At 56.1% G+C, this 23,080-nt stretch overlaps 1 protein-coding gene across 2 annotated transcripts in view; it reads left to right on the top strand.

Annotated features, from left to right (window-relative positions):
* Positions 1-23,080, top strand: part of EFCAB6 (EF-hand calcium binding domain 6) — an 85,442-nt gene that overhangs the window by 51,049 nt on the left and 11,313 nt on the right. For both annotated transcript variants that reach the window (XM_058673641.1, XM_058673642.1), the window contains 4 exons: positions 731-931; positions 4,159-4,314; positions 9,622-9,820; positions 10,984-11,175. In XM_058673641.1, coding sequence (XP_058529624.1) covers positions 731-931; positions 4,159-4,314; positions 9,622-9,820; positions 10,984-11,175 — 748 coding nt within the window. The remainder of the gene's footprint in view (positions 1-730; positions 932-4,158; positions 4,315-9,621; positions 9,821-10,983; positions 11,176-23,080) is intronic.

Here is a 23,080-nt window from a genome sequence, read left to right on the forward strand (position 1 = left end):
GATGGTCGCGTCCAGAAATGCCATTTAATCAATTCAATGGGGACCGAAATCTTCCTGCAAAGATTATACTCTTCTTTTTTTTCCCTTCAGAGAAAATTGGCAATTTGCCTTAAAAATTTTTATTGAAGTAATTCTATTCTATGTGAATAATGTTGGGAGATAAAAATCCCTCCATTATGGCTTTTTAAATGAATTATAATTCAGGAAAAATCTCCATAATAGAAAATGACATAAAAGGCACGGAGCGTAATTCTTATCTTGTTTTTGCTTGCCCGTCTCTCTCGCTGGCTGGGTGTGATTGGTGGCTCTTGAAAGAGGAAGACGGGGACTCGCACCGTCCTTGAATCAAGGGGTATCCTCATTTCCAGGCTCTCAGACTGAATGCGCCTTTGCGAAGGTTCCCTGGTGTGAGTAGGTGGAACCCCTCCTGGCACATGGGTGCCCAAGTGTGGCCTGCCCTGGAAGGCACGTCTCTGGCGTCTGTGATTGGCTGCAGGGGAGCTGCCCATGGCCGCTGCCTCCCACACAGGCTGTCTCCGAGGTGGTCGTTTGGAGATCTGGGTGTACCTGGATCTCTCCCAGCAGCTTGGTAAAGGGCGGGCATGGGGGAGGCCCGAGACTCTGCATGTCCTCCCCTCCCCCTTAGCACAGGTGCCGTCCAAACCCCTGTGATCCCGCGTGCCTCGGTGGCTCCTGATGGCATTATGTTCTGTCCTGTCTCATCTTTAAGCTATGACACAGAAGGAAGAGGACACATCACCTACCAGGAATTCCTACAGAAGTTGGGAGTTGCCTATTCACCTGCCATCCATCGGCCCTTCGCGGAAGATTATTTCAACTTCATGGGCCATTTCACCAAGCCCCAGCAGGTGCAGGAGGAGATGCGGGAGCTGCAGCAGACCCATGAGGCTGAGAAGCCCAGGGCGGCCAGGTGAGTGTGGCTGTCCCGTGAGACCGTTCCCTTCCGCATACACCCTGCAGCAAAGGCACCCCGAGATACCACTGCCATCCCCACCCTCCACCACGACCTGTGCAAAGTTCCCTATACCTGTTAGACTCACTCACTGCCATGGAGCTGAGAAATCGGTGCCATGTAAGAACGTCAGAGTGGCTAGAAAGCCGCAAGCTTGTCCTGCCTTGCCCACATCTCACCCTGTCACATGTTACAGGTGACCCTGTGCTCATGGACAGCCATGCCTGGTTCCTCCCTCGGCCCGATTAGAACTCCCCGCCTGGGGTTCAGAGGCCATTCTGCACACAGCGGGAATGTCCATGCGTAGAGCCAGCGAAAAGCTTATGCTGGGACAGGATTTGCGGTCTCCACCCTTGGTAGCCCAGCAGTTCATGGCCTGCACGTGGTCCTGTCTGTGCTGTGGCCTGCCATTATCATTCCAAGGAGCCCTGTTAGACTGTCCAGCTTGCAGCCCTGACTGAATGAGTGAGTTGTTGCCCGGGACTCGGGCGGTGTATCATAATAATCAAATGAGGCTGAAGAGGGGGCAGTGGAACGCCACATCACAGGTGATGTCCCCAGAGCCCGAAGCCTGGGCTAACAGCGCTGGGGGGACCGTGCAATGCATGTGCAGGATGCTCAGGTACGCCACGGGGCCCGGGGCTAGCCGCACTGCTCTTCACTTCTCTCCTGCCTCACATGAGTCCTGAAGCTCCCTGTGGGCCTAGCAAGGAGAGCCACATGCCACCAGGTGCCACTGGGACCCTGCTCCCACCCCCTCGGTGCGTGCCGCTCCTGGCACTCCCCCTGTGGAAGCCGGGGGCTTGGCCCACGTCTGCGTTCTCAGGAGCCACCGGCTGGTAAAGCCTGTGGAGGTCCTTGACCCTCAGGACACCCGGTTTTGTGGTTCTGCAGTTGTGGTGTTTCAGGGGGAGCCCCAAAGGAGTCCGTGTTTCTAGAATGTTCTGTGTTCCCTTATTTATGCTGAAACTCAGAAGTGGAGAGAAAGGAGTCTCATGCACCTAACATTTTATTTGCTAAAAAATCATTTGTTAAGCTTAGGTTTGTTTTCCATGCTAGGTTCTTCTTCTCCTCCTCTTTTTTTAACATCAGTCTGAAATTTAGATTAAGAGAAGAACAGCAGAGGTGGGAGTCAGTGACCGTGTGGGCCCAGCACAGCCCTGGAGCTCCGTGCTGGAGCCGGGCCTGAGCTGGCAGCCTGGGAGAGGGGCCAAGGGACCCCGCCAGTGCCCTCGTGGGAACTCGGCATGGCCCTGGAGCAGCTCTGCATTGGCCAGCCCGCTTCCCACTGGGCGGCGTGCCATGCACCGTGCTGCCAGCCCCTCACTTACTCTGCATGCACATGTGCTCTGCAAGGGAAATCGTTGTTGCCCAGAAGCCAGCGGGAGCCATGATGAGTGCCTCACATGATTAAAATCCATCCCTTGGGCCTGGCACAATAGCAAGACCAGGAGCCGCACTGTCCTCAAGCTCTGGCTTCCCCACGGGGCGTGGGCAGCCCCTCCTGGTGGCGCCAGTTCTAATCCCGGCAGCACCGCCTCCCATCCAGCTCCCTGCTTGTGGCTTGGGAAGGAAGCTGAGGACAGCCCAAAGCCTTGGGACCCTGCACCTGCATGGGAGACCTGGAGGAGGCTCCTGTTTCCCAGCTGCTGGCTTCAGATCGGCACAGCTCCAGCCATTGCAGCCACTTGGGAAGTGAATCATCGGACGGAAGATCTTCTTCTCTGTCTCTCCTTCTCTCTGTATGTCTGACTTTCCAATCAAAAAAATAATAAAAATAAAATAAATCTAAAAAATTCTACCTCTCCCCAAACTGCTGTGACATGTCCATGGCCTGTGTAGTGAGGACGGAGTTGGAGTGGATAGTGACAGGCGACCCCCTGGGGACACGTGTGCCAGGCAGCAGGGCCTCGCTGCAGACACGCACGGGCGGTTCTTGCCACTTGTGTGTGTGCAGCGCTCTGCCGTTGTGTGAGGCATTCTTGATGGGGGGGGCGGCAAGAGAAGGGGCTGGGTCATCACCCAGAGACTGGGTGCCCCTCCCTCTCGCCTCTCCGGGGTTTCTGGCTTTTCGTTCTGGGAGAGGCTTTCCCAGGCGCTGTCCAGAGCTGTCCCCTCCATGAGGGCATATCTGAGGTGGTAGTGACCACCTTGAAGGATTGCTTCTCACAGTCACTGTGGCACACTCTCTTCCCATACTTCCAACTTCAAGCCCCGCGCTGGACAAACATGCCACCAGGAGGGCTGTGTTGGTGCCTGGTTGAGTTGGGGGTTCCCAAGCCACCACAGGTCCCATGCAGGCCGAGGCGAGACAGTTTGTTCTTGAAGATCGCTGTGCACTCTTTCTGAAGTCAGAATTTTCTAGAAGTGAAAAGCTGAGCCACGGAGAACCTCGAGTGCATCCTGAGAGTAGGAGCCACGGCAAGGCTAGGGGCTCTGCGGACTGTGCCACGCGGCGTCTAGCGCCATCCTGACCCTTGGCCACCAGGAGGGGCTGCCTGTGCCACGCGGCGTCTAGCGCCATCCTGACCCTTGGCCACCAGGAGGGGCTGCCCGCGCCCTGTGGGGAAGAGCTTGAGGACAGTGCAGCTCCCGGTGTGCCAGAGTCAGGACCACGGCCGTGTTTCCTACCAGAGGCGCTCAGGACACCTGCTCCTGCCGGGCTGACGGGATATCACGGCCATCGCTTGCCACCTCCCTCAGCCCCGACTCAGGGCCTTGGAGCCAGCTGTTCCTGAGGCTTCCGGGTTAGCTCTGCTCACCCTGCACTGCTAGTGCCCATCTGTACCTCCCACATGGAGTTGTGCCATCGCTGTCACGCTGGGTGTGCCCTGTCCGTCCCCCGAGGGCAAGTGCTCAGCAAGTGCTGACACAGAGCAGGTGCATTTTCCCTGTGTATTTGTCACTGTGGTTAAATTTCTGCTTTGTTGAAGTGCCAACCCTAGTACAAAGCCAGAGCTGTGGTGATGCTGGCAGTAAAATGATAATGAGATATGTATTTTTTTTCTGGGATCCCTTTTGATGTCAGCATTACACAAAGCTGAAAAGCATCTTCAACATTAGTTCTCCTGTCAGCTGCCACTCATCGCGTCACTGTGGTCACCCAGTCCCTTGCTTCACAGGATTTCTTGTCTCACCTCCCTGATGTGCAGCTGTTGACCAGCCTGCACTGGTTCCCTCCCCAGGGAGAAGCTCCTGGCTCACTACGAAGACATCAGCAAAGCTCTCGCCCAAGAGGAGAAGTCCAGAAGCGGCTCCATCTCCATGTGCAGGCTGCAGAAGGTGCTGCGAGAGTGTGGCTGCCCGCTCAAGGAGGAGGAGCTGGCCAGTCTCCTCGACAGGTGGGCCCCACACACCTCGCTGCACGCGGACGGGGCAGTGAGAGGGCGGGTCAGGTGCCTGAGGGTGAGTCCCAACATCACCTCCTGCTGCTGCACATTCTGCGGGATGGCTCCAAGGGGCATCCCTGCTGCCCATGGGGGAGACCTGTGCTGTTGTCCTGGCTCCTGGTTCTGACCCAAGCTTGGCTCTCGTGGGCATTTAGGGAGGCACCCAGATGAAAGATCTGGCTCGCCCGCCCTCCCTCCCTCCCTCTCAAATAATGAAGATTTTTTTTAAAAAATTATTTTTAGTTGAAAAGCAGAGGGGCAGAGAAAAGGAGGCCCAAGAGATATCATCCTGCTCGTTCACTCCTCAAGGGGCCACAATGGCTGGAGCTGAGCTGATCCTAAGCCAGGAGCCAGGAGCTTCCTTCAGGTCTCCCACGCACGTGCACTGGAGCCATCTGCTGCTGCTTTCCCAGGCCAGAAGCAGGGAGCTGGTTTCAAAGTGGAGCAGCCGGGACGTGAGCCAGTGTCCCTGTGGGCTGCTCACACTGCAGGCAAGGCTTAGGTTCCTACACCATGGTGTATTTTGATATAACATTTTTTTCAAGTCCAGCACATTTTTTAAAATAATCTGCACCAGGAGCATTTTGAAGACACTATCTGTGTTTCTCACAGAACAGGTTGCCTGGCTCCAGTGTCCGTCTGCCACCAGCCTTCTGACTCGGGCACAGCCTCTCCGGGTCCCCTCCCAGTGGCCTGCCTGGCAGCGGGTTTGTCCAAAGCGGGAGGCAAGCTGAGAAGTGTCCGCACTTCCCCCGTGTGCCTAAGCAGCAGAATCCTCCTTCTCAAGGCTGGCTTTCTCTCCCACGTTACTCATGCATTTGGGGGCTCCAATAACAGTGAGGCTTCTTAGAAAAACACAACCAGCACCTCCCCTGCTCCTTTCACCCTGTCCCCCTCCGAGGCCCACAACCTCCACCGACTGTCATTGCCCCCGGGGAGCCCTGTTTCCAAGCGGCAGGTGCCCAGTTCCCTCCTTAGAGGTAGCGTCTGATGGGATGTGGGTTTAAGGTGTTTCCTCCCACCCCTGACCTGTGCCAGCTCAGCCCTGGGCCCCATGCACACTCACCCTGAACTCGCCCCGAACTCACTTGTCCATGTGCTGAGTTCCTGTGAAGGCCGCTGGCTGGTGACACTCACCTCTCCAGTGTCTCTCCCGGGTGCTCTGGCCTCCATCTCGTGGTTTTCTTGACTGCACAAAGGCGCCCCCTGCCCACCTTCTCCCGCTCCCCATCCTTGTTTCTGAGGGTTGTTACATGTCCTGCCACCTTGGCCTGTGTGTATTTCAACCTTTGCCATTTAATCTTGTTTTTCTGTACCTGGAAGATGCCCTTCGTTTTAGCTCCAGTCCTTGTCACACTTAGCACTTTTCTGACAGCCAGTGCTTGCTTTGGCTTTCTGCAGGTGCTGTGTGTGTGTGTGACATCTTGTTCTTGTTTCAGAGGTCCACAAGCCCTTGACTGAACACATTAGCAGTAGACATTGTGGAAAAGTTTTTTTTTTTCATGTTGCTCTTTAGCAGTGCCTCATATGAGATGCTTTCCTTGCAAAGGAGCAGATAGAAGTCCTGCACAGCTAGGCACAACTGGGTGATAAGTAGGATGACCTCTTAGGGCGTTTCCTTGGTCTGGTCAGATGGACCAGGGATGGAGTTACACACAAAGCACACAGGGTTCCCAGTGGAGTTCAAATTTGGGATAAACAATAACTTCTTGTGTAAGTATGTTCCCTGCAGAACTTGGGATATACTTGTATTTTTTTCAAAGATACACTTGGGATATACTTGTATTTTTATTCATTTATTTTCTTGGAAAGGCAGAGTTAGAGAGAAGGAGTACAAGAGAGATCTTCCATCCGTTGGTTCACTCCCCAAATGACTGCAATGACCAGAACTGAGCTTAGTCAAAGCCAGGATCCAGGAGTTTCTTTTGGGTCTCCCACTTGGGGGCGTGATGCCCAGCACTTGGGCCATCCTCTGCTGCTTTCCCAGGCCGTTAGAGAGTTGGATGGGAAGTGGAGCAGCCAGGACATTAACTGGTGCCCATAGGCAATGCTGGTGTCACAGGCAAAGAGGCCTAGCTCACCAGCCCACAGTGCCAGCCCCAGAATATATTTGTAGTTTTTAAAAGCGTTAACTTAGGGACTGGCATGGTGGCACTATCTGCCTACTGTGCTGGCATCCCATATGGGCACTGCTTTGACTCCTGGCTGCTCCAGTTCGATCCAGCTCCCTGTTAATGCACCTAGGAATATAGCAGAGGATGGCTCGAGTTCTTGGGTCCATGTTCTCACATAGGCAGTCCAGAAGAAGCTCTTGGCTTTTAACCAACCCAGCTCAGGCTGTTGCAGCTATCTAGGGAGTAAACCAGCAGGTGTAAGATTTCTCTTCCTCCCTCTCTCTCAAATTCTTTCAAGTACAATACGCAAATCTTTTAAAAACCATTACTTACTGAGGTTCTAGTTGTACTGTGTATCCCTTGAGTGTTCTGTTCTTGCCTGTTTACTGAATCTGGCAACCCGACCAGATAAGCCCGCTTGGTCTCAAGTGCTGGTACGGGCATTGGGGACGGCTATCCTGACAGTTGCCACCATGTCAGGGTGCCTGCTGCAGGCCGACAGACACAGGTGCTATCTGGATGTGCCCATCTGTGTGGATTCCAGGGTGACAGTTGGCCCTGGAATGACTTCTGTTTAACGAACCGTCAGTGTTCAGCTCTCGTTGCCTCTTCCTTGCTGTACATCCGGGAGTCACATGTCTGAGTGCCAGGTGTGCCAGGGTCTCCTGCACCCTCTCCCCATTCTGCCTCACGTCCCACTTTCCATAGCCACATACACTCCTATTTCTACTTCAGAAAAGACACTTGCTCTTTTGTAGATGCAACCAATGACTGAGAAATCGCACCGTGTTAATATCAGAGCCCTTGAACTGCCATGGCCAAGTGCCATGAACCAGCTCACTCCTGAACCAGGTTTTGGTTTTGGTTTTGTTTTCCTCACAGTTCCAGGTGCCAAGACACCCAGCAGCAAGGGGTGTGAGCAGGTTCAGGGCTGGGGAGCGATAACCTCCGGTCCCATCTTTGGCTTGTCACCTCACAGAGCCTCCTTTGTGAAGACATGGACCCCACTCACAAGGGTTCTGCCCTTAGGTCCTAATCACCCTTACCCCATCACAAGGTCCCCCCTGGCCCGGCGTCTGTTAGGGGCTAGGGTCCTAACCGCCAGCAGGCATGACCCTGCCCGTGGCGTAAGGCTGCCTCGCCTGCATTGGTCCTAGCCACCGGCAGGCATGACCCTGCCCATGGCTTAAGGCTGCCTTGCCTGCATTGGTCCATTTCATCCTGGACTTGTGCGTTTCTTGCATCACCTGCTTTATCCTGTCAAGCCAAGAAGCCCATGCACAGGTGAGGGACACAAATGGAACAGACCCTGGCAGCGGGGAGCCACAAGCTCTGTGCGCCACCAAGGTCTGGCCCAAGAGGGGCCTCTCCCTCGCAGACAAGAGTGAATGAGGCCAGGAAGAAGGGAGTCCGGAGGGGCCGGGTGAGCAGGGAGCGTGGTCCGACAAGCAGAGGGAGCAGTGGCAGGCCCAGCTGTGTCAGTTCATGTGAGGCAGGCCAGGGAGAAGCCTTAGACCTCTGCCCAGGCTGGCAGGTGCTTCGTGCAGGTCGGTCAGGGAACATAGGTGCTCAGCTCGTTACTGGAGCCTGGCCAGGGAAGGGCTGCTGAGTCCCCCCAAAGGGGGAAGGCAGTCCTTGGTGATAGCTGTGGCCAGGAGGACAGGCTGAGGTGGGCCTCATGGGCCTTCAGGTGACCTCAGCTACTGGCCCCATTTCCTGTCATTGCCCTGACCCCTGGCACCCCCCACCCTCCTGGGAGCCCCTGAGTCTACCCTACTCTCCTGGTCTGGCTGCCCTGCCTCTGCCAGCCCACACCACTCTGCCCTGCACTGCACTGGGGTGCAGGGAGAGGCGAGGAGAAGGTGTCTGCTCTGCTCTCCCCTCCCCGCCCCTGGAGCCTGCTCCTGTTACCTCGTTCCAGCTGAGTGAGAGTCCCCACACACTCGGTGAACAAGCCAGCGGGTGTGGATGGCAGAGTGCTGAGCCGAATGCTGCTGCCCAGGAGCCATGGCACCACGTCCATGTGCTCCTGCCGTCCAGCCTTTGTGGGCTGAGCTGCTTTTCACGGCATCCAGATCTCAGGAAGGCCCCGCTGCTGGCTGCTTCTCCTCCAAGCCATCTCGCTGGCAAGCGTCGCTGTCAGTTGTAATTATATGTAGATTATTCTTTCTCCAGCTCCAAAATAGACATTTCTAAATACCACCAAGATTAGCATATGCATCTGATTCCGTCACGGTGGGTTAGTGCCACGTTGGCAGCCAGGCAGTGGGGGAAGTATGTGCACTGTCCCCTTCCCTCCTTGTCCCCTGGTAGGGCCGTGCTGATGCCCAACACAGGATTTGGGCTCGTTAGTCCCTGAGTGTTTGAGTCCCAGAAACGTGAGCTTGTGCCACAGCCATGACCTCACCTGTGTTCTGGCCCTGGCTGGTCAAGGTCCCGAGGAACAGCCCTGTGGTCACCCCTTCCACACCACTTCTGCTTCGCCCTCCCAGGGCCCAGGGGACCAGGCACCAGGTCAGATTTGTTAGCCAGGCCTTCCCTGCCTGTCTCCTGCACAATCGGAGCTGTGAGCCAGTGGTCTGCCCATACACGCACCGGGTTTCAGGGCAGGGTGGCGGCCTGAAGCCCCACCAGCTCACTCACGCCGACCCTGTCCCCCCTCACAGCCCTGGCCTTGACCTCAAGGATTTGCAGTGCTTGTGTGGGCTTGTCCAGTATCGGAGCTCATTGGCCCAGACACACCAACAGTACGGGGGATGATTCCTTGACATTATCATTCTCCTGTACTACTTCTGTGCTCAGCAGATCTATTTGTTGAATGGCTAAGTGATTTTTCAAAATAAGAGTTAATACTCTAGGGGGTGGCGTTACAGCCTAATGGCTCAAGTCACTGCCTGCAATGCTGGCATCCCAGAAAGAGTGCTGGTTCATGCCTGCTCCTGCTAACGATGCACCTGTCAGAGCAGCAGAAGGTGGCTGAGGTGCTGGGGCCCTGCACCCAGTGTGGGAGACCGGGCTGGAGTGGCAGGCTCCTGGCTTCAGCCCGGCCCAGCCCAGCCATCTGGGGACTGAAGCACTGGGTGGGAAGACTTCTGTGTCTGCCTTTCAAATAAAATGAGATGATGTTCCTCTCTCCTGGGACAAGCTGGGGAGTGAGCTGGCAGGACCGTTCCATCAACCATGCCGACTTCCTGGGAGCGTTGGAGAGCAGCAAGCTGAGGCCAGAGCCACCACCCATGGAGAAAGGCCAGGGTGAGCCACCCGACTTCTCCACAGTGGCCCTCTCGGACGTAGTGAGGAACATCCAGGAAGTAGTGGGCGCTTCCCAGGCGGCCCTGTCACAGGTAAGGGAAACGTCCCAGCTCTCGTGTCTTCCCTGGGCTCCCGCAGCCACAGGCTGATACGTGCACAGCACTCTGCAGGTGTGCAGGTGTGCGTGTAAGGGACGCCAGGCATGAGGGCGTCCGTGGAGGCAGGACTCTCCACGGGAGAGGATCGTGGTGTGCCCTGGGGGCCGTGCGCGCTGCAGCCTGCCATGGCACAGAGGATTAAGTCACCCCCGTGCTCAATCCAGGTGTCAGTTCAAGTCCTGCCAGCTCCACTTCCGATCCACCTCCCTGCTAATGTACCTGGTAAAGGAGCAGAGGATGGCCCACATGCTTGAGCCTCTGCCTTCCACGTGTCCAGCCCAGCAGCTGCAGCCGTCTGTGGAGTGAATCAATTGATGGGAGATCTCTTTCTCTCTCCCTCTCTCTCTTTCTCTCTGTAAAATTGCCTTTGCCTTTCAAATAAAATCTTAAAAAAAAATACGCAGAGCCCCATATTTGAAGAGCCCAGCTTCCACAGCCCCCCCCCCACACACTTTTCCTGCAAACCACCAAGAGCTCAAAGCTGCCCAGCTGCCCAGGGCCAATGCACTTGTCCATGTGCCACCACCTGAGTGGGCCCAGGGCGGGCCCAATTAGCCCTGAATGAAAATTAACCATGAGGTGACTTGGTTTGGAGTCTGCAGGCATGTTAAATTCTTATTTTTTTTTAAAAAAAAGATCTTAATCTACCACTTGATACAGATCTAGTGCAATAAAAATGAATGGTTTTGTTCCCGACAGATGGGGGGAAATGTGCTTGCTTTTTATAGCACGTTTTGCACTTTTTCAGTTTGACTGCAAGCTGCTGGTTCTACACTGGGTACCCCAGCCCCTCCAGCATTGAGGGCTGGGGAGGAGGAGTCTTCCAGGGCTGTGGGTGTGGGGTGAGACCAGCGGGGGTCTGTCCCCGAGTCAGGCCAGGACGGCAGCCTGTGGTCTGGCCACTGCCAGGTGCCCAGGCTCTCAGACCCTGCCCAGAGCCAGCTGGGTGGGTCCCTCGGCTACAGTGGCTTTGGTCAGCGATGTGGCCATCCCTACACGGCTCTCATGTGAGCAGAAACACAGTGTATGGAAAATGCGGCAGGTGCATAGGCCATGCTGTGCACCTGCTACCTTGTCATTACTTGTCTGTTGTCTAGGCCTTTGCTGCGCTGGACGCAGAGGACACAGGGTTTTTGAAAGCCATGGAGTTCGGGGACGTGCTCAAGGCGTTCTGCCCCAAGCTGACGGACAGCCAATACCACTACTTGCTGAGGAAGCTGAGGCTCCACCTGACGCCCCACATCCACTGGAAGTACTTCCTGGAGAACTTCGGCTCCTTCCTGGAGGAGGTAAGGAGTGGTCACGCAGGAGCATGGCTCCGGGAGAAATTCAGCTGCTGCCTGGAGGGGGTACGGAATGACCTGCAGGGGGCGTTGCTCGGCAGAACCAAACTGAGACCCTGCGTTTCCAAATGGCCGGTGTGTTGAGACCACATCAGACACCCTGGCAATCACCTCCGGCCATCAGCTCGCTCTGGAGGAGGGATGGATGGCTCATCTCCACATGGGGCACTAGAAGATGTGCCCTTGACTTTGTCGAAAAGATTTTACTTTATTGGAGATTATTTTATTTATTTGAAAGAGAGAGATGGAAAGACAGAGAGGTCTTCTACACGCTGGCTCACTCCCCAAATAGCCACAGTGGTCAGTAGTGGGCTAGACCAACACCAGGAGCCAGGAGCTTCCTCCCGGTCTCCCACGCAGGTGCAGGGCCCCAAGCACTTGGGCCATCTTCTGCTGCTTTCCCGGACATTAGCACGGATCTGGATGGGAAGTAGAGCAGCTGGAACCCAAACAGGTACTCACAGGGATATCTTCATTGCAGGTGGAGGCCTTACTCTCCCTACCACCATGCTAGCCCCTTGCCTCATTTTTAAAGATGTGGGCACTCTTGTCTGGTTGGTTTGAGTTGTAAGCAGTCTTAGCTCCTGGAAGAGCCTATGACATCTGGAGACATGAACCACCTGGTGTGGAGGCCTGGGCTGTGGGTGGGTGGGGCCTGGAGCAGGTGCACCTGTTCCCAGGGTTCTAACAGGAGACTCTGTGCAGAGGGGACAGCCGTGAGGGCAGTGACGGTGGCCTGAAGGAGTCTGGCCTGCAAATGTCCAGGCCAGGGCACTTTCCTCCGAGGATGATCAAGCCACTTGCTCCTGGGCCGTCCCTCACCACTGAATGCAGATACCTGATGTCTTAGCAACAGTCATGGTCACGGTGCAACCATTCCTGGAGCCTCCGGTCGGCACCGCATACAGGGTGCTGTGCTGAGTGACAAAGCTCCCTCCTGTACAGGAATGGCCACAATGTGGGACTGACACATGAGGATGGGCCGGCATGTGGCCAGCCTCACTGCACTGGACCCTCCTGCAGCTCCTGGTGCTCTGACAGAGTGACCGGTGACCATCACAGTCACAGGGCCTCTGTGGCTTGTCACAAGGCCTCTGTGGCTTGTCCCGGGGATTCTGGGAGGTGAGTGCAGGGCAGGATGTGCAGTGTTCATGGAGGGCCAGCCCCTGCCTGAGGCCGGGGCGTCTGTTCCCCGTGTGATGGGTGAGGACCCCACATGCAGACCCTGTGTTGGTGCACCCTGGGAGTCCAGCGCCCACCTCAGCGTCTAGACCCTGTGCCTTTTTGGCCTCTGTCAGATTGCCATTCGTGTTCTAGAATGTTGCATCTCTGTGAACTTCATACAAATGGCACCGTCTTGAACGCTGCCTTTAGCACTCTGCTGCCCATGTGCCTGTGAGCACTTCAGGCCTGTCCCTCTGCGGGACTCGCTGCATCTGTCTAAGCCGTCGTGAAGCTCGTCTCTTGGGTGGCGATCTGCAGACAGGACCCGCGCCAGTGTGGCCAGTGGCGTGGCGAATGGCCTCCTACTCCCGGCAGGCATGTCCCCCCAGGCGCCCGCTTGGCTTGCTTTCCACCCCTAGTTTCCGCCAACCCACTCTTGTCGACAACTGCACTTTGGGATGATTTTAAAAGAAAATATATTCATTGCAGTCCAGCTAGAAAAAAGGCAAGGGAGGCAGTCATCCTGAACCAACCCGGATGATGGGCACAGCCTCAACTGCTCTTCGTGAGCACCCGCCATGCCCCAGCCCCGCACGCAGCTTACCACTGCTAAACTGGGGGGAGCGGGTGGGCTAGGAGCCAGACGACCGGGCCGGGCTGAGGGCCAGGGGCTGCGTGTGCACGGGTGCGTGTTGCAAGTCACGCTTTCTGGTTGCAGTGAGCAAGCTGGAGTGATGCCGTGTGTGTGTGTGTGTGTGTGTGTGTGTGTGTGTGTGTGTGTGTGTGTGTGTGTGTGCGTGCGTGTGCCTTCTTACCTGTCTATCAGTCAGGGTTTCCCAAGCATGAGTTACAACAGCTTCAAGGTCGCGGTGATGCTGGTTGTTGAAGTGGCCAGGTTCTGCCCTGCCCAGCTTTTGCCTGTTTGTATGTAAATCTACTCACATTTGGGAATTTTTTTTTCTTAAAGAAATAAACCAAGAAATAAAATAACTTGTGGGGGAGTCTCCCAAGTAAGGAGTATATTTTATTGACTTTGAACGCATCCCTTTGGCGTGTTTTTTCAGAGTATTGTTTTCCTATTGGGCTGAATGACGTGAGGTCACCGTTCTTAGTCATCTGAAGCTTAGCGGGGCAGGGTTTGAGCTGGTGTTTGCAGAAGTCGTCCCTGCCCAGTGTTTGGGAGGCGCTGGCCAGTGGGGCGGAAGGAAAAGCTGACCTCAGCACTGTGATGCACGTGTCCCTGGTCTCGCCAGGGGTGGTCCCTGGGGATCGGGCCCAGAACGCACCAAGGGTATGTCCAGCCAAGGCTTGCCAGGGCCTCACAGGCCCCTGCGGTCTCCTTCCTGGCAAAGTGAAGCACATGTGGGCTGTTGGGCAAGAGGTGGAGAGTGCACCTGTTCAGCCCTCGTGCTGCTCCCCAGCACAGCCCGAGTGGCTGCCGCTCCAGGTGCGTCCTCAGGGCTGCTCACTGCCCTGGTGGCCGAGGAGGATTTAGCTGTGTCCTGCAGTAGACCCGGGTACACCCTCTCTCTCCGAAGCAAAGGTTTCATTTGCTGTGCGTCATGGGATCCCGCTCTTTCTTCTCTGCATTCCCTTTTGTGTCCTGTGGACCCACACTGATCAGGCCCCGCGTGGGTGCCTCCCAGGAGCCTCCTTTATATCCAGGGAGACGGAGGCTGTGGCGAGCTGGATTGTAGGTTCAGGGCCATTTAATTGTTGTTTTCCTCTCCACTTGGCATTCTTGGCCCAGCCTCCCTGGATTGATTGATAGCAGGCTGAGCCACGGACAGACGGGAGCTGAGAACCCCAGTAGCCATGGAGAGGGCCTGGCCCAGGCCTTGCACCCCTGAAGAGTGTCTAGCCGACTGTCAGCCTGGGACATGCCTCCAGGGCTCCCAAGTGGGTTTATTGGCCCCAATTTTTTAATATTTATTTTTATTGGAAAGGCAGATTTTACAGAGGGAAGGAGAGTCAGAGAGAAAGCTCTTCCATCTGCTCCCCAAATGGACACATTGGCCAGAGATGAGCTGAGTTGAAGCCAGGAGCCAGGAGCCTCGTCTGGCTCTCCACACAGCTGCAGGGTCCCAAGGAGTCGGGGCATCCCCCACTTCTTTCTCAGGCCATAAATTGGGAGCTGGATAGGAAGTGGAGCAGTGAGGACACAAATCAGCACCCTTACAGGATGCTGCCACTGCAAGGTGGAGAATTAGCTGCTGGAGACAGCGCCTAAAGGCCCAGACTCTTGAGCCGCCTTCCACTGCCTTTCCAGTCACATTAGTGGGGAGCTTGGGAACAGAGCAGCTGGGCCTGCAGCCTGTCTGTCACATGTGGCTTAGCCTGCTCGCTGTGTCCCAGCACCAGCCCCTTGTGGTGGAGAAATCTGCACTCTTGTGTTTTTGGTGGAGTCTCTCTATTGGAAAAGAAGTGACAAACAACTGGACCATTCATGCACCACCTTAACACTGAATGGGAAACTACCAGGGTGTCGTTCAGACGGCCGGGCCTCTCTGGGCACAGGAGGCGTGCCGGGCTCCATCCCTGGCCAAACCGGCTGAGTTCTTGGGCAGGGAGGATTGTGGCCCAGGCCAGGTCCAAGTCCCTGGCTGGATTGGAAGGACGCAGAGGGCAGAGGACTGTCCCTCCCAGTCTGTCCTCACCAGCGTCACCTGCTTCTGCGTCCCAGGTGGCCACGCCCCACCGTGAGAAAGTGTTGGAGCTCAGCTCCCAGCAGGTGCTGCGGCAGGGCACTGCATTCTGACTCCTGCCTGCTGCCTTCAGGCATGGGGATTCCTCTCTGAGGGGAGGCTGTAGAGCTTCCTGAGCCTTAGGAGATTCCCTGGGTGCACCACACTCAGGTCTGAGGACTGGTCTTGGGGGGCACAGAGAGTAGTGAGCCTCTGGGGAAGTCAGTGTGACCGTGGTCTTCCAGGGAGTGAGGCGTTTGCCCACGGCACCTGCAACCCATCATGCACCCCTGGTCCAAGGTGAGAAACACCTGTACAGCAGAAAGGGAGGAACGAGGTTGAGACAGAAGTGCTGCCTGGCAGATGGAGGGAGGAGAGCACCGCTCCCGAGTGGTGGGGTCTCCTGCCCACGGGCAGAGGCAGTGTCCACGTTCGTGTCCTCGGCAAACCTTGCTGCACTTGGAAGAGACGTTCCGCATGCAGAGTACTCTGTGCTGGGTACAGAGAATATCGCCACATGTTGAGAAAATCACTCCTGTTCCGCGTGTCTGACAGCTTCAAGCACAAATCTCCATGTCCTCCCTGAATGGAAAAAGACCGCTCTGAGCGAGGAGGTTTTCAAGAAAACAGAGCAGAGACGGGCCTGGAGAATCCCTGCACTTCATCGCCATGGAGATGATGGTGTTCCACAAGGAGACACCTCCTTCTTCAAAGCACAGCGATTCCTTTATCGCGCTCAAGCAGGCCGAGAACCAGCAAGACATGCCTGTGCTTGGTGTGCGTGATGCACGCGTGGCCCATGGAGCCACTGAGCTCAGCGTTAAGGGACTCGCAGGGGGTTTCTCTGCCGAGAGAACCAAAGAACATCATTTCTCGGGCACGCCTCGTGTTTGTCATCACTCACGAGCGCTGTGTGTATGTTGGTGGCCACCAGTGTTGTTTCCATTTTTCTCCTCTCCTGCTGTGGATACAATGATGTGTGTGTTCTTGTACCCGTGGTGGAGAAAGGCGGAGGCCAGGGCTCCAAGATCATGGGCAGTCCATGAGGTACATCGCCCCAAGATTGTCGCCACTGCCATTTACTCCCGCTCCAAATGGACACAAAAGCCACGTCCTCTCCCTGTGGTTTCCAGGATCCTAGATCCCGGTCACCCCTTGCCAACCTGCTGATGGCAGTGCTTGCCACCTGCTGTGCTGTGGGCCTCTGGGGCTGGGCGAGGCCTGAGGGGCACCTTGAGCTCTGGCTGGGCACTCCAGACAGCCTTGGTGACTGTTCAGAGCAAGCGGGTCGCACCTCTGCTAGTGCTGACGCCCAGGTTTGAGTGATCCAAGCCAATGAGCTAAAAGGAAGGAGCCAGCCACCTCTGCTTGTCCTTTATGGCCAGGCAGATGTTGTCCAGAGAGTGGCCACCAGGCTGTGGGCATGTGCCACAAGCTGTGCCTGGCTCCAGGCACTTTCCAGCTAGGAGGCTGCTGAGCTTCCTAGCAGCCCCTTAAGATGTGGCTGCCGCACCGGAGCCAGGCACGGGGCCTTCCACGGCACATTCGGCATCTATGCCGCCCGCTCGAGCCCGCTGCCCTGGCTGCGAGTCGGGGGCTCAGTAGTGATGTGATTTGTGGTGTAGTTATCGAAGCAGTCACTTGGGTCATTTTACAGACGGCTTCACCTGGCGGTTATTGCATCAGTAAAGGGGTGGAAAGGCGGCAGGGTGCTCTCCTTTTATTTCCCTGCTCCAGGAGGATTTGGGAATCGGATGTTTCCTGGACTCTTGCCCAGAGCCCTGGGGAATGCTGCGATGCGTCTGGAAGGAGGTAGTGGAGTGGCAGCCCAGGCAGGTGCCGGGCGAGGGGCTTCCGGGGGCACTGGGCCTGCACCCCACCTCAGGCAGCACCAGAGTCCATGTCGGGGCGGGGAGGGCCACTGGCAGGCAGCTGGACTTCTCTCTGCTTGCCTCCACCCTGTGAGTGTCCCAGAGCAGCAGCTTCTCCAGGGTGGAAACTGGGGGTTGATGGCTGTTCTGTTGCTGCCACCTGGAACAGCACCTTGAGCACAGGGTGGCACAGTCAGGAGCCCTTGTGTGGTTGTAAGCAAGTGTCCTCCCCCTCCCCAGAAAGCTGGCTGCACCTCTGGGGTCTTGGAGCAGCTGCCTCCTCAGGCAAGCCACATGCTAGATTCTCCGTGCCAACCCAGAGACTGTGCCCACAGCTGGGTGTGTGGCAGCATCAGTCCTCAGAACCCGCCATGGAGGCCTGGCACACCTAGCACACCCCGACACACACACACACATTCAGGGCCTCCACTTTAATCTCCTCAGGGTTTGTAGATGCATCTTTTTTGACAGGCGGTTTTACTACTATTGATATTTTTAGCATTCATTTATTCACTGTAAATACAAATGGAGATACAGTACAATTAATTTCTTTGCTAATCATAATATTTGATCGAGGGAAGCAGTTTTTCAATTTCTCACAGTAATTACCCAACAGGTTCACTGAGGGGAGGGCGCTCCGGTGTCCTGCTGCCTGACCAGGGGATTCACTGAAGGGAGGGCGCTCGGACATTGGGTATCCTGCCACCTGCTCAGCAGCGTCTGTCCTGGTCTCCCGGGGGCTGTAGCACAGAACTTTGGGGGTGACTCACACCGTGTGCCCACTGGTTGTGCTGCGTCCACACACGGGTGCATCCATGTGATCCGGCAGGTAGACAGGACCACCCCCACCCCCAAAGAGGAACTCAATGGCTCCTTCCCTTCCACTGCTTAGGGGTCAGAGAAGCAGCGTGGTGCCCCTCGGCTGCAGCGGCGGCACGTGGTGGTGGCTGCTGCTGCTTAACATGCAAGCCCAGAACCACAGGGGCGAGGGCAGAAGCAGGTAGCCAGCTCTCTACCCGTGGCACAGCTGGTAGCCAGCTCTCTACCCGTGGCACAGCTGGGCACAGCTCTGGTGGCCTGGCCGGCACCTGTCCACTCCCCACCTCTCTCTCTGGACATCCTCCCTAGACCTGTCTCATGGCCACTGCTGCTAGCCCGGATGTGCAGGCATATCCAACCTCCCTGGGCACGTCCTGTAGACAGCTCAGGATATTTTCACGCAACAGTGTTTGCGCCTGACGCTACCATAGCGGGTCAGGGGCTTTGGAGCCTCCGGAGTTTGGATTTTGAGATTGGCTTTCCTCACAGGCCAGGTCACGTGGTGCAACCTAGCCTCATGGCACCCAGCAGTCGCCAGGGCAGCCACTCAGAAGAGGCCTGGCCAACTGAGGTGCTCAATGTGTGAGAGTTTTGGTGTACTATGGGAGGCCCTGCCGTGTGTCAGGGCATGTGTGTGCTTTGACAGCAGACATTGAGCCAAAACCAAGGTCAAGGGTAGAGAAAGGCCCTGGGTCTCTTGCATATAGGGGACCTCGAGAGCTGAGGGCGTGAGGGCTTGGGTGCCTTCACTGGCGGGGCAGTGTGTGTGTGGTACCCCCTGCCTGCCTCTCCCACCACTGCCTCCGTTCACACACGCTCTCCCCTCTTGGCTGCGGAAGTCGTCGAGGATGTGATGTGTGACATGGTGGCAAAGCGCTGCTGTCCACCAGCTGGCTGAAGAGAGAACAGCGTGGGTGCAGCCATCAGTGGGCCACTTTCAGTGGGCAGGGACGGACCTCAGCCGGCCCCAGCCTAGCCCACTGCCTGGCGCAGCTAGCTCAGCTCTCCCTTTGTGTGGGGGCTGCAGCCTGGGCTTAGGCTAGGCACGAAAGCCTGTGGTTCTGAGCCTCGTCCCTGCATTCCCGACAGTGGAGCCTCACACATCTGCCCCTCACGGAGACATGCTGGAGGGTCCTGGGCGTGGCACGGAGCTGCTCCTCCTCACACACTCACAGCATGAGACCCCAAAGCACAGAAGGGCTAGACGCGAGCTGGAAGTCCCAGCATAGCACTGGCCACCAGGGCCCTGCCAGGCTGTGCTCACACGGCCATGCAGAGCTGCACCGGGCTGGATTGGACTGGACTGGACCAGCCTTTGAGGGAGTCAGCCAATTCTAGGCCTCAGGCTACAGGAGGGAGCAGAGCTGAGGGGCAGGGCTGTGGGGGGCACAGTGAGGACCCCGAGGTAAGCTCTGGGGTAATCCTGACATCCTGGAGAGTTGGAGCCCCAGGCTCAGCCTGCGTCCCACCTCATGCCGCATCTCCTGCTCCCTGGGCAGGTGTGACTGTGATGCCCATGGGCACACTTGCCCAGCACGTGGCATCATAGTTTTGGGGGCCTTTGGTTGTTTATTTCCTGTTTCAGGGCTTTGTGTTTCATCTTATCGTGTTGTCTCCTTTGCCCACGTTCTGGTGCGGCCTCAGTGGGGCCCAGGCATTTTCTTTTGGGGTCCGTAGTGTCACTTTCTCTGCCACACTTATTGGCTCCGTGAACACCTTCTAATAAAGAACATGAAGTGAGTGAGTTGCTCTCCGGCTGGGCCAGGCCTGGAGCTGCAAAGACACCACGGCTTGCTCCCCCTGCTTCTGGAGGCAGCCAGGTGGGACAGGGGTCTGCTGAGGGCAGGCGGGAGGTGCTAGTGTGGCACAGCTCATGTGGACGAAAGTGGGCACCCAACGCCTCTTGTCTGCTCGTTCCACAGCTGGCGTTTCTGTCCCAAGAGGGCCTTTTGTGTGAAGTGAGTATTGGAAGGTGTGTTTGCATCCGAAGAGCCCGGCGTCTCTTCTGATTGGCAGCAGCATTTCTTCTAGTTACATGGAAAGAGCGTGATTTTTCTCCCCCTGCTCAACATGGAGCAATCATGTGCACCACACAGGGGACGCAGAAGCGCCATTGCGGGGGCCCTTTGTTCCTTCTGTCACTGGAGCGAGGCCGGTGGAGGCCTGTGCCATGGCGTAGCCTCCCAGCCAAGCAGAACGGGAGCTGGGACAGGGGCTGCAAGGCTGGACATCTAGCTTGGAGTTGGCCAGTGGTCTCTGTCGAGGAACCAGATGCTGCTTCTGGGTCTCCCACATGCATGCAGGGGCCTAAAAACTCACACATCCTTTACTGCTCGCTCTTATGCATATCAGCAGGGGGCTAGGTCACCTCCAAGGGCCACCACGAGACTGTCCCCGTTGCTACGGGTCCCAGACAGCCTCAGGGGAGCTTCGCCTGCGGCTCATCAGAGAGACTGCCTGGGGTAGGAGCTGGGAGAGCTGCAGAGAGGTGGTGGTGGAAGAGCAGGTGAGGACAGAGCCCCCTCCCCAGTGTTTGGGGGGGGTCAGAAAGTGTGGAGCGGGAGGACGGCTCTTGGCGTGCAGGCGACCACCCTGGTGTGGCGGTGTTTGTGTTGAACATGGCACCCCTTTGCACGTCCTTGGTGCTGTGGCATGCAGATCAGCGATGTCACAGGGCAGGCCCGATGATGTCGCAGCTCGGCCACAGTGGCCCTCACGCTGCCATGACACTGACAGGCCCCCTGGCGTCATGGCCTGGCCACGGGAGAGGCCACGTGGCCACCTCTCTAGGCTCGTGTCTGCTTCCAACCCCAGCTCCACAACCTTGACCACACCATGTCTCTGGCAAGTTTTAGCACCGGTGGGGAGGGGGGTCAGAGCCCTTCTCTCACTTGAATTTTCAATGTCAGTGTTAATATCGCTGCACCTAGCAATCCCCCCACATATCTACTGAGGTTTTCTTTATTGGAGTTTTATTGTAACCGGAGAGAGGTTTAATCTTTTGAAATTAAGTCTTTGTATCCAAGAACATACCCTGTGTCTCCAGTTCATCCCAGCCTTGTTTTAATAACTGCAATAAGATATATATAGATTTCTGTGTATAGATGTGGTGCCGGGTGTATGGGCCGTATCCCCCGGCGTCTGGTAGCTTCATTGTTCCTGTGGGCGGGTGTATTTCACAGCATCTGGTTTGGGTGGAAGGCTCGTGCTGCTCTTGTACATGTTGATGCTGGACCTGGGTGCCGTCTGGAAGCAACTCCCCAAGATGTGCTGGTCATACAGTCGTACCTTCGAGTAAGAGCAAGTGTTGGCTTTCAGCAGTGGGATTGTTTGTTTCAATTTCTTGCTTTATTTAAAAAATCAGATTCTGTAGCAATGTGGCCAGCAGGGGTGGCAGCCCATTTTGTACCTGCGTTCAGTGGTTTAATAGTTTCCCTGCTTCACATGAGGTTTTCAGTCTCTGGTTGAGACTCAGGCTTCGGGTGTTTGTTTTATCTCTATATGGTTTATACATTCCACACCGTTCCGTTCCGTTCCGTTCCGTCCTGTTCTGTTCTGTTGTCAGCCAGAATGGCAGCATTACTCTGCCCAGTGTCATCCTAAAACCTACTAAACAATTCTCACATTGTAGTGTGGAATTTTTGCACCAAAGACCATAAATTATTTCAGTTTTTCTTAATGAAAGGTATATTTATTTCAAAGGCAGAGTTAGAGACAGAAACAGAGATCTTCCATCTGCAGTGTCACTCCCTAAATGGTACAATGGCTCAGGACGGGCCAGACTAGTGCCAGGAGCCAGGGGCTTCTACCAGGTCTCCTGCGTGGGTGCACAGGTCCAAGCACTTGGGACATGTGCCATGGCCTTCCCAGACACATCGGCAGGGAGCTGGATCAGAAGTGGAGCAGACTGGGCACCAGCTCATGCCCATATGGGATGCTGGCTTCTCAGGCAGAAGTTTACATGCTATGACACATCACTGCCCCCTATTTTTCTTCCAGTATATTTTCTTCATCATAACACACAGTGGACTTGGGACCTGGTGATTCTCTTTCTGGAATATTCTGCTCTTGTAAAATCCCTCTGTTCCTTAAGGACTGCTTGATGGCGGCCCAGGCTTGACCTCTCTGGAGAGGTAGGCCATGACTCTTGTAAGAGCCTCCACCTGGGGCCTGGAAGATGTGACACGTGCAGGATGGTGTGGGACCAAGGCTCACCTCATATTCTCTCGATGCCCACATCCTTTAGAAGCAGCGCCCCACCCACCCCCAGGGACGGGTGGGACTTGGTCCTGCCAAGTGCATTTCCAGCTGTTTGGATTCTAGAAAAATGCATGACACATCTCAGGAACATCACTTTTCTATTCACCTTGCAGATACTCCCTGTTAATCTGGGTGTGGCCGCTGCGATGGCGGGCTGACGTCTGGTCTGGGGTGTGTGTGTCCCTAGGGTGATCCCCGCAGCATCTAGTGTCTGCCGCAAGCTCATAGAGTACACAGACTGCCCTGCCCAAATGGCTGCTGGCACACGAGGACATTGCTGTGGGACCACTTCCTGTCTGTTATGGCCCAGCGGGGAGTTGAGGGCTGGAGGGGGGAGATGTGGCAGAACAGGAAGTGAGGTGACCAGAGCCACCAGCACATCCCAGAAGTTCTGAGAGATACAGGGCATCTCTGGTACACCGTCATTCCTGAATGCCCATGTTGCCTGTCCTCTGAGGCTGTCGCAGAGTCCCTTGTCCCTTCTCACATGCCAGGAGGTGACCTGAAGATGTAGGGACCTCAGACCCAGCTTTAGGTGCAGCCCCACCCTCTCCCCCGACCTTGCAGGGGGCCCAGGACTCAGCTACCCCTACCAACTTCATCCCTTGAGCCCCCAGTCTCCCAGGCCTGGATTTCAGTCTCCCCTGCACCCCTGCCTGCCTAGCCCCAGGATAAACTCGAAGCCCTTCATCATTTCCAAAACGGCTTTTCCTTGCTTGCTATTCCTGGTGTGCTGGTCTGATCACCAGCAGGCACTGAAGCTGGGGTGCAGTTGCCTTGGGCCCCTCACAGCTCTGCTTTCCACAAGCGTCCTGCCTGCAGAACCCCTCTTTATGCAGGCCACTTCTTCCTTACCCCAGGAAGTCGCTAAGCCCCAACCGAGGTGCTGGTCCCTCACTGGACACTTCAGCACCATGGACAACACCATAGGGCCTGGAAGCAGCTGGTTTGTGTTGGGAGAGATTAGGGGATACCTGTCTAAACTCGCCAGAATTCAGCCCTGTGGGTCTCAGAAAATGCCAGGCTCAGGATTGCTGAACCACCATCAAGACC

The sequence above is a fragment of the Ochotona princeps genome, chromosome 15, assembly GCF_030435755.1.
Source record: "Ochotona princeps isolate mOchPri1 chromosome 15, mOchPri1.hap1, whole genome shotgun sequence".
Classification (NCBI taxonomy): domain Eukaryota; kingdom Metazoa; phylum Chordata; class Mammalia; order Lagomorpha; family Ochotonidae; genus Ochotona; species Ochotona princeps.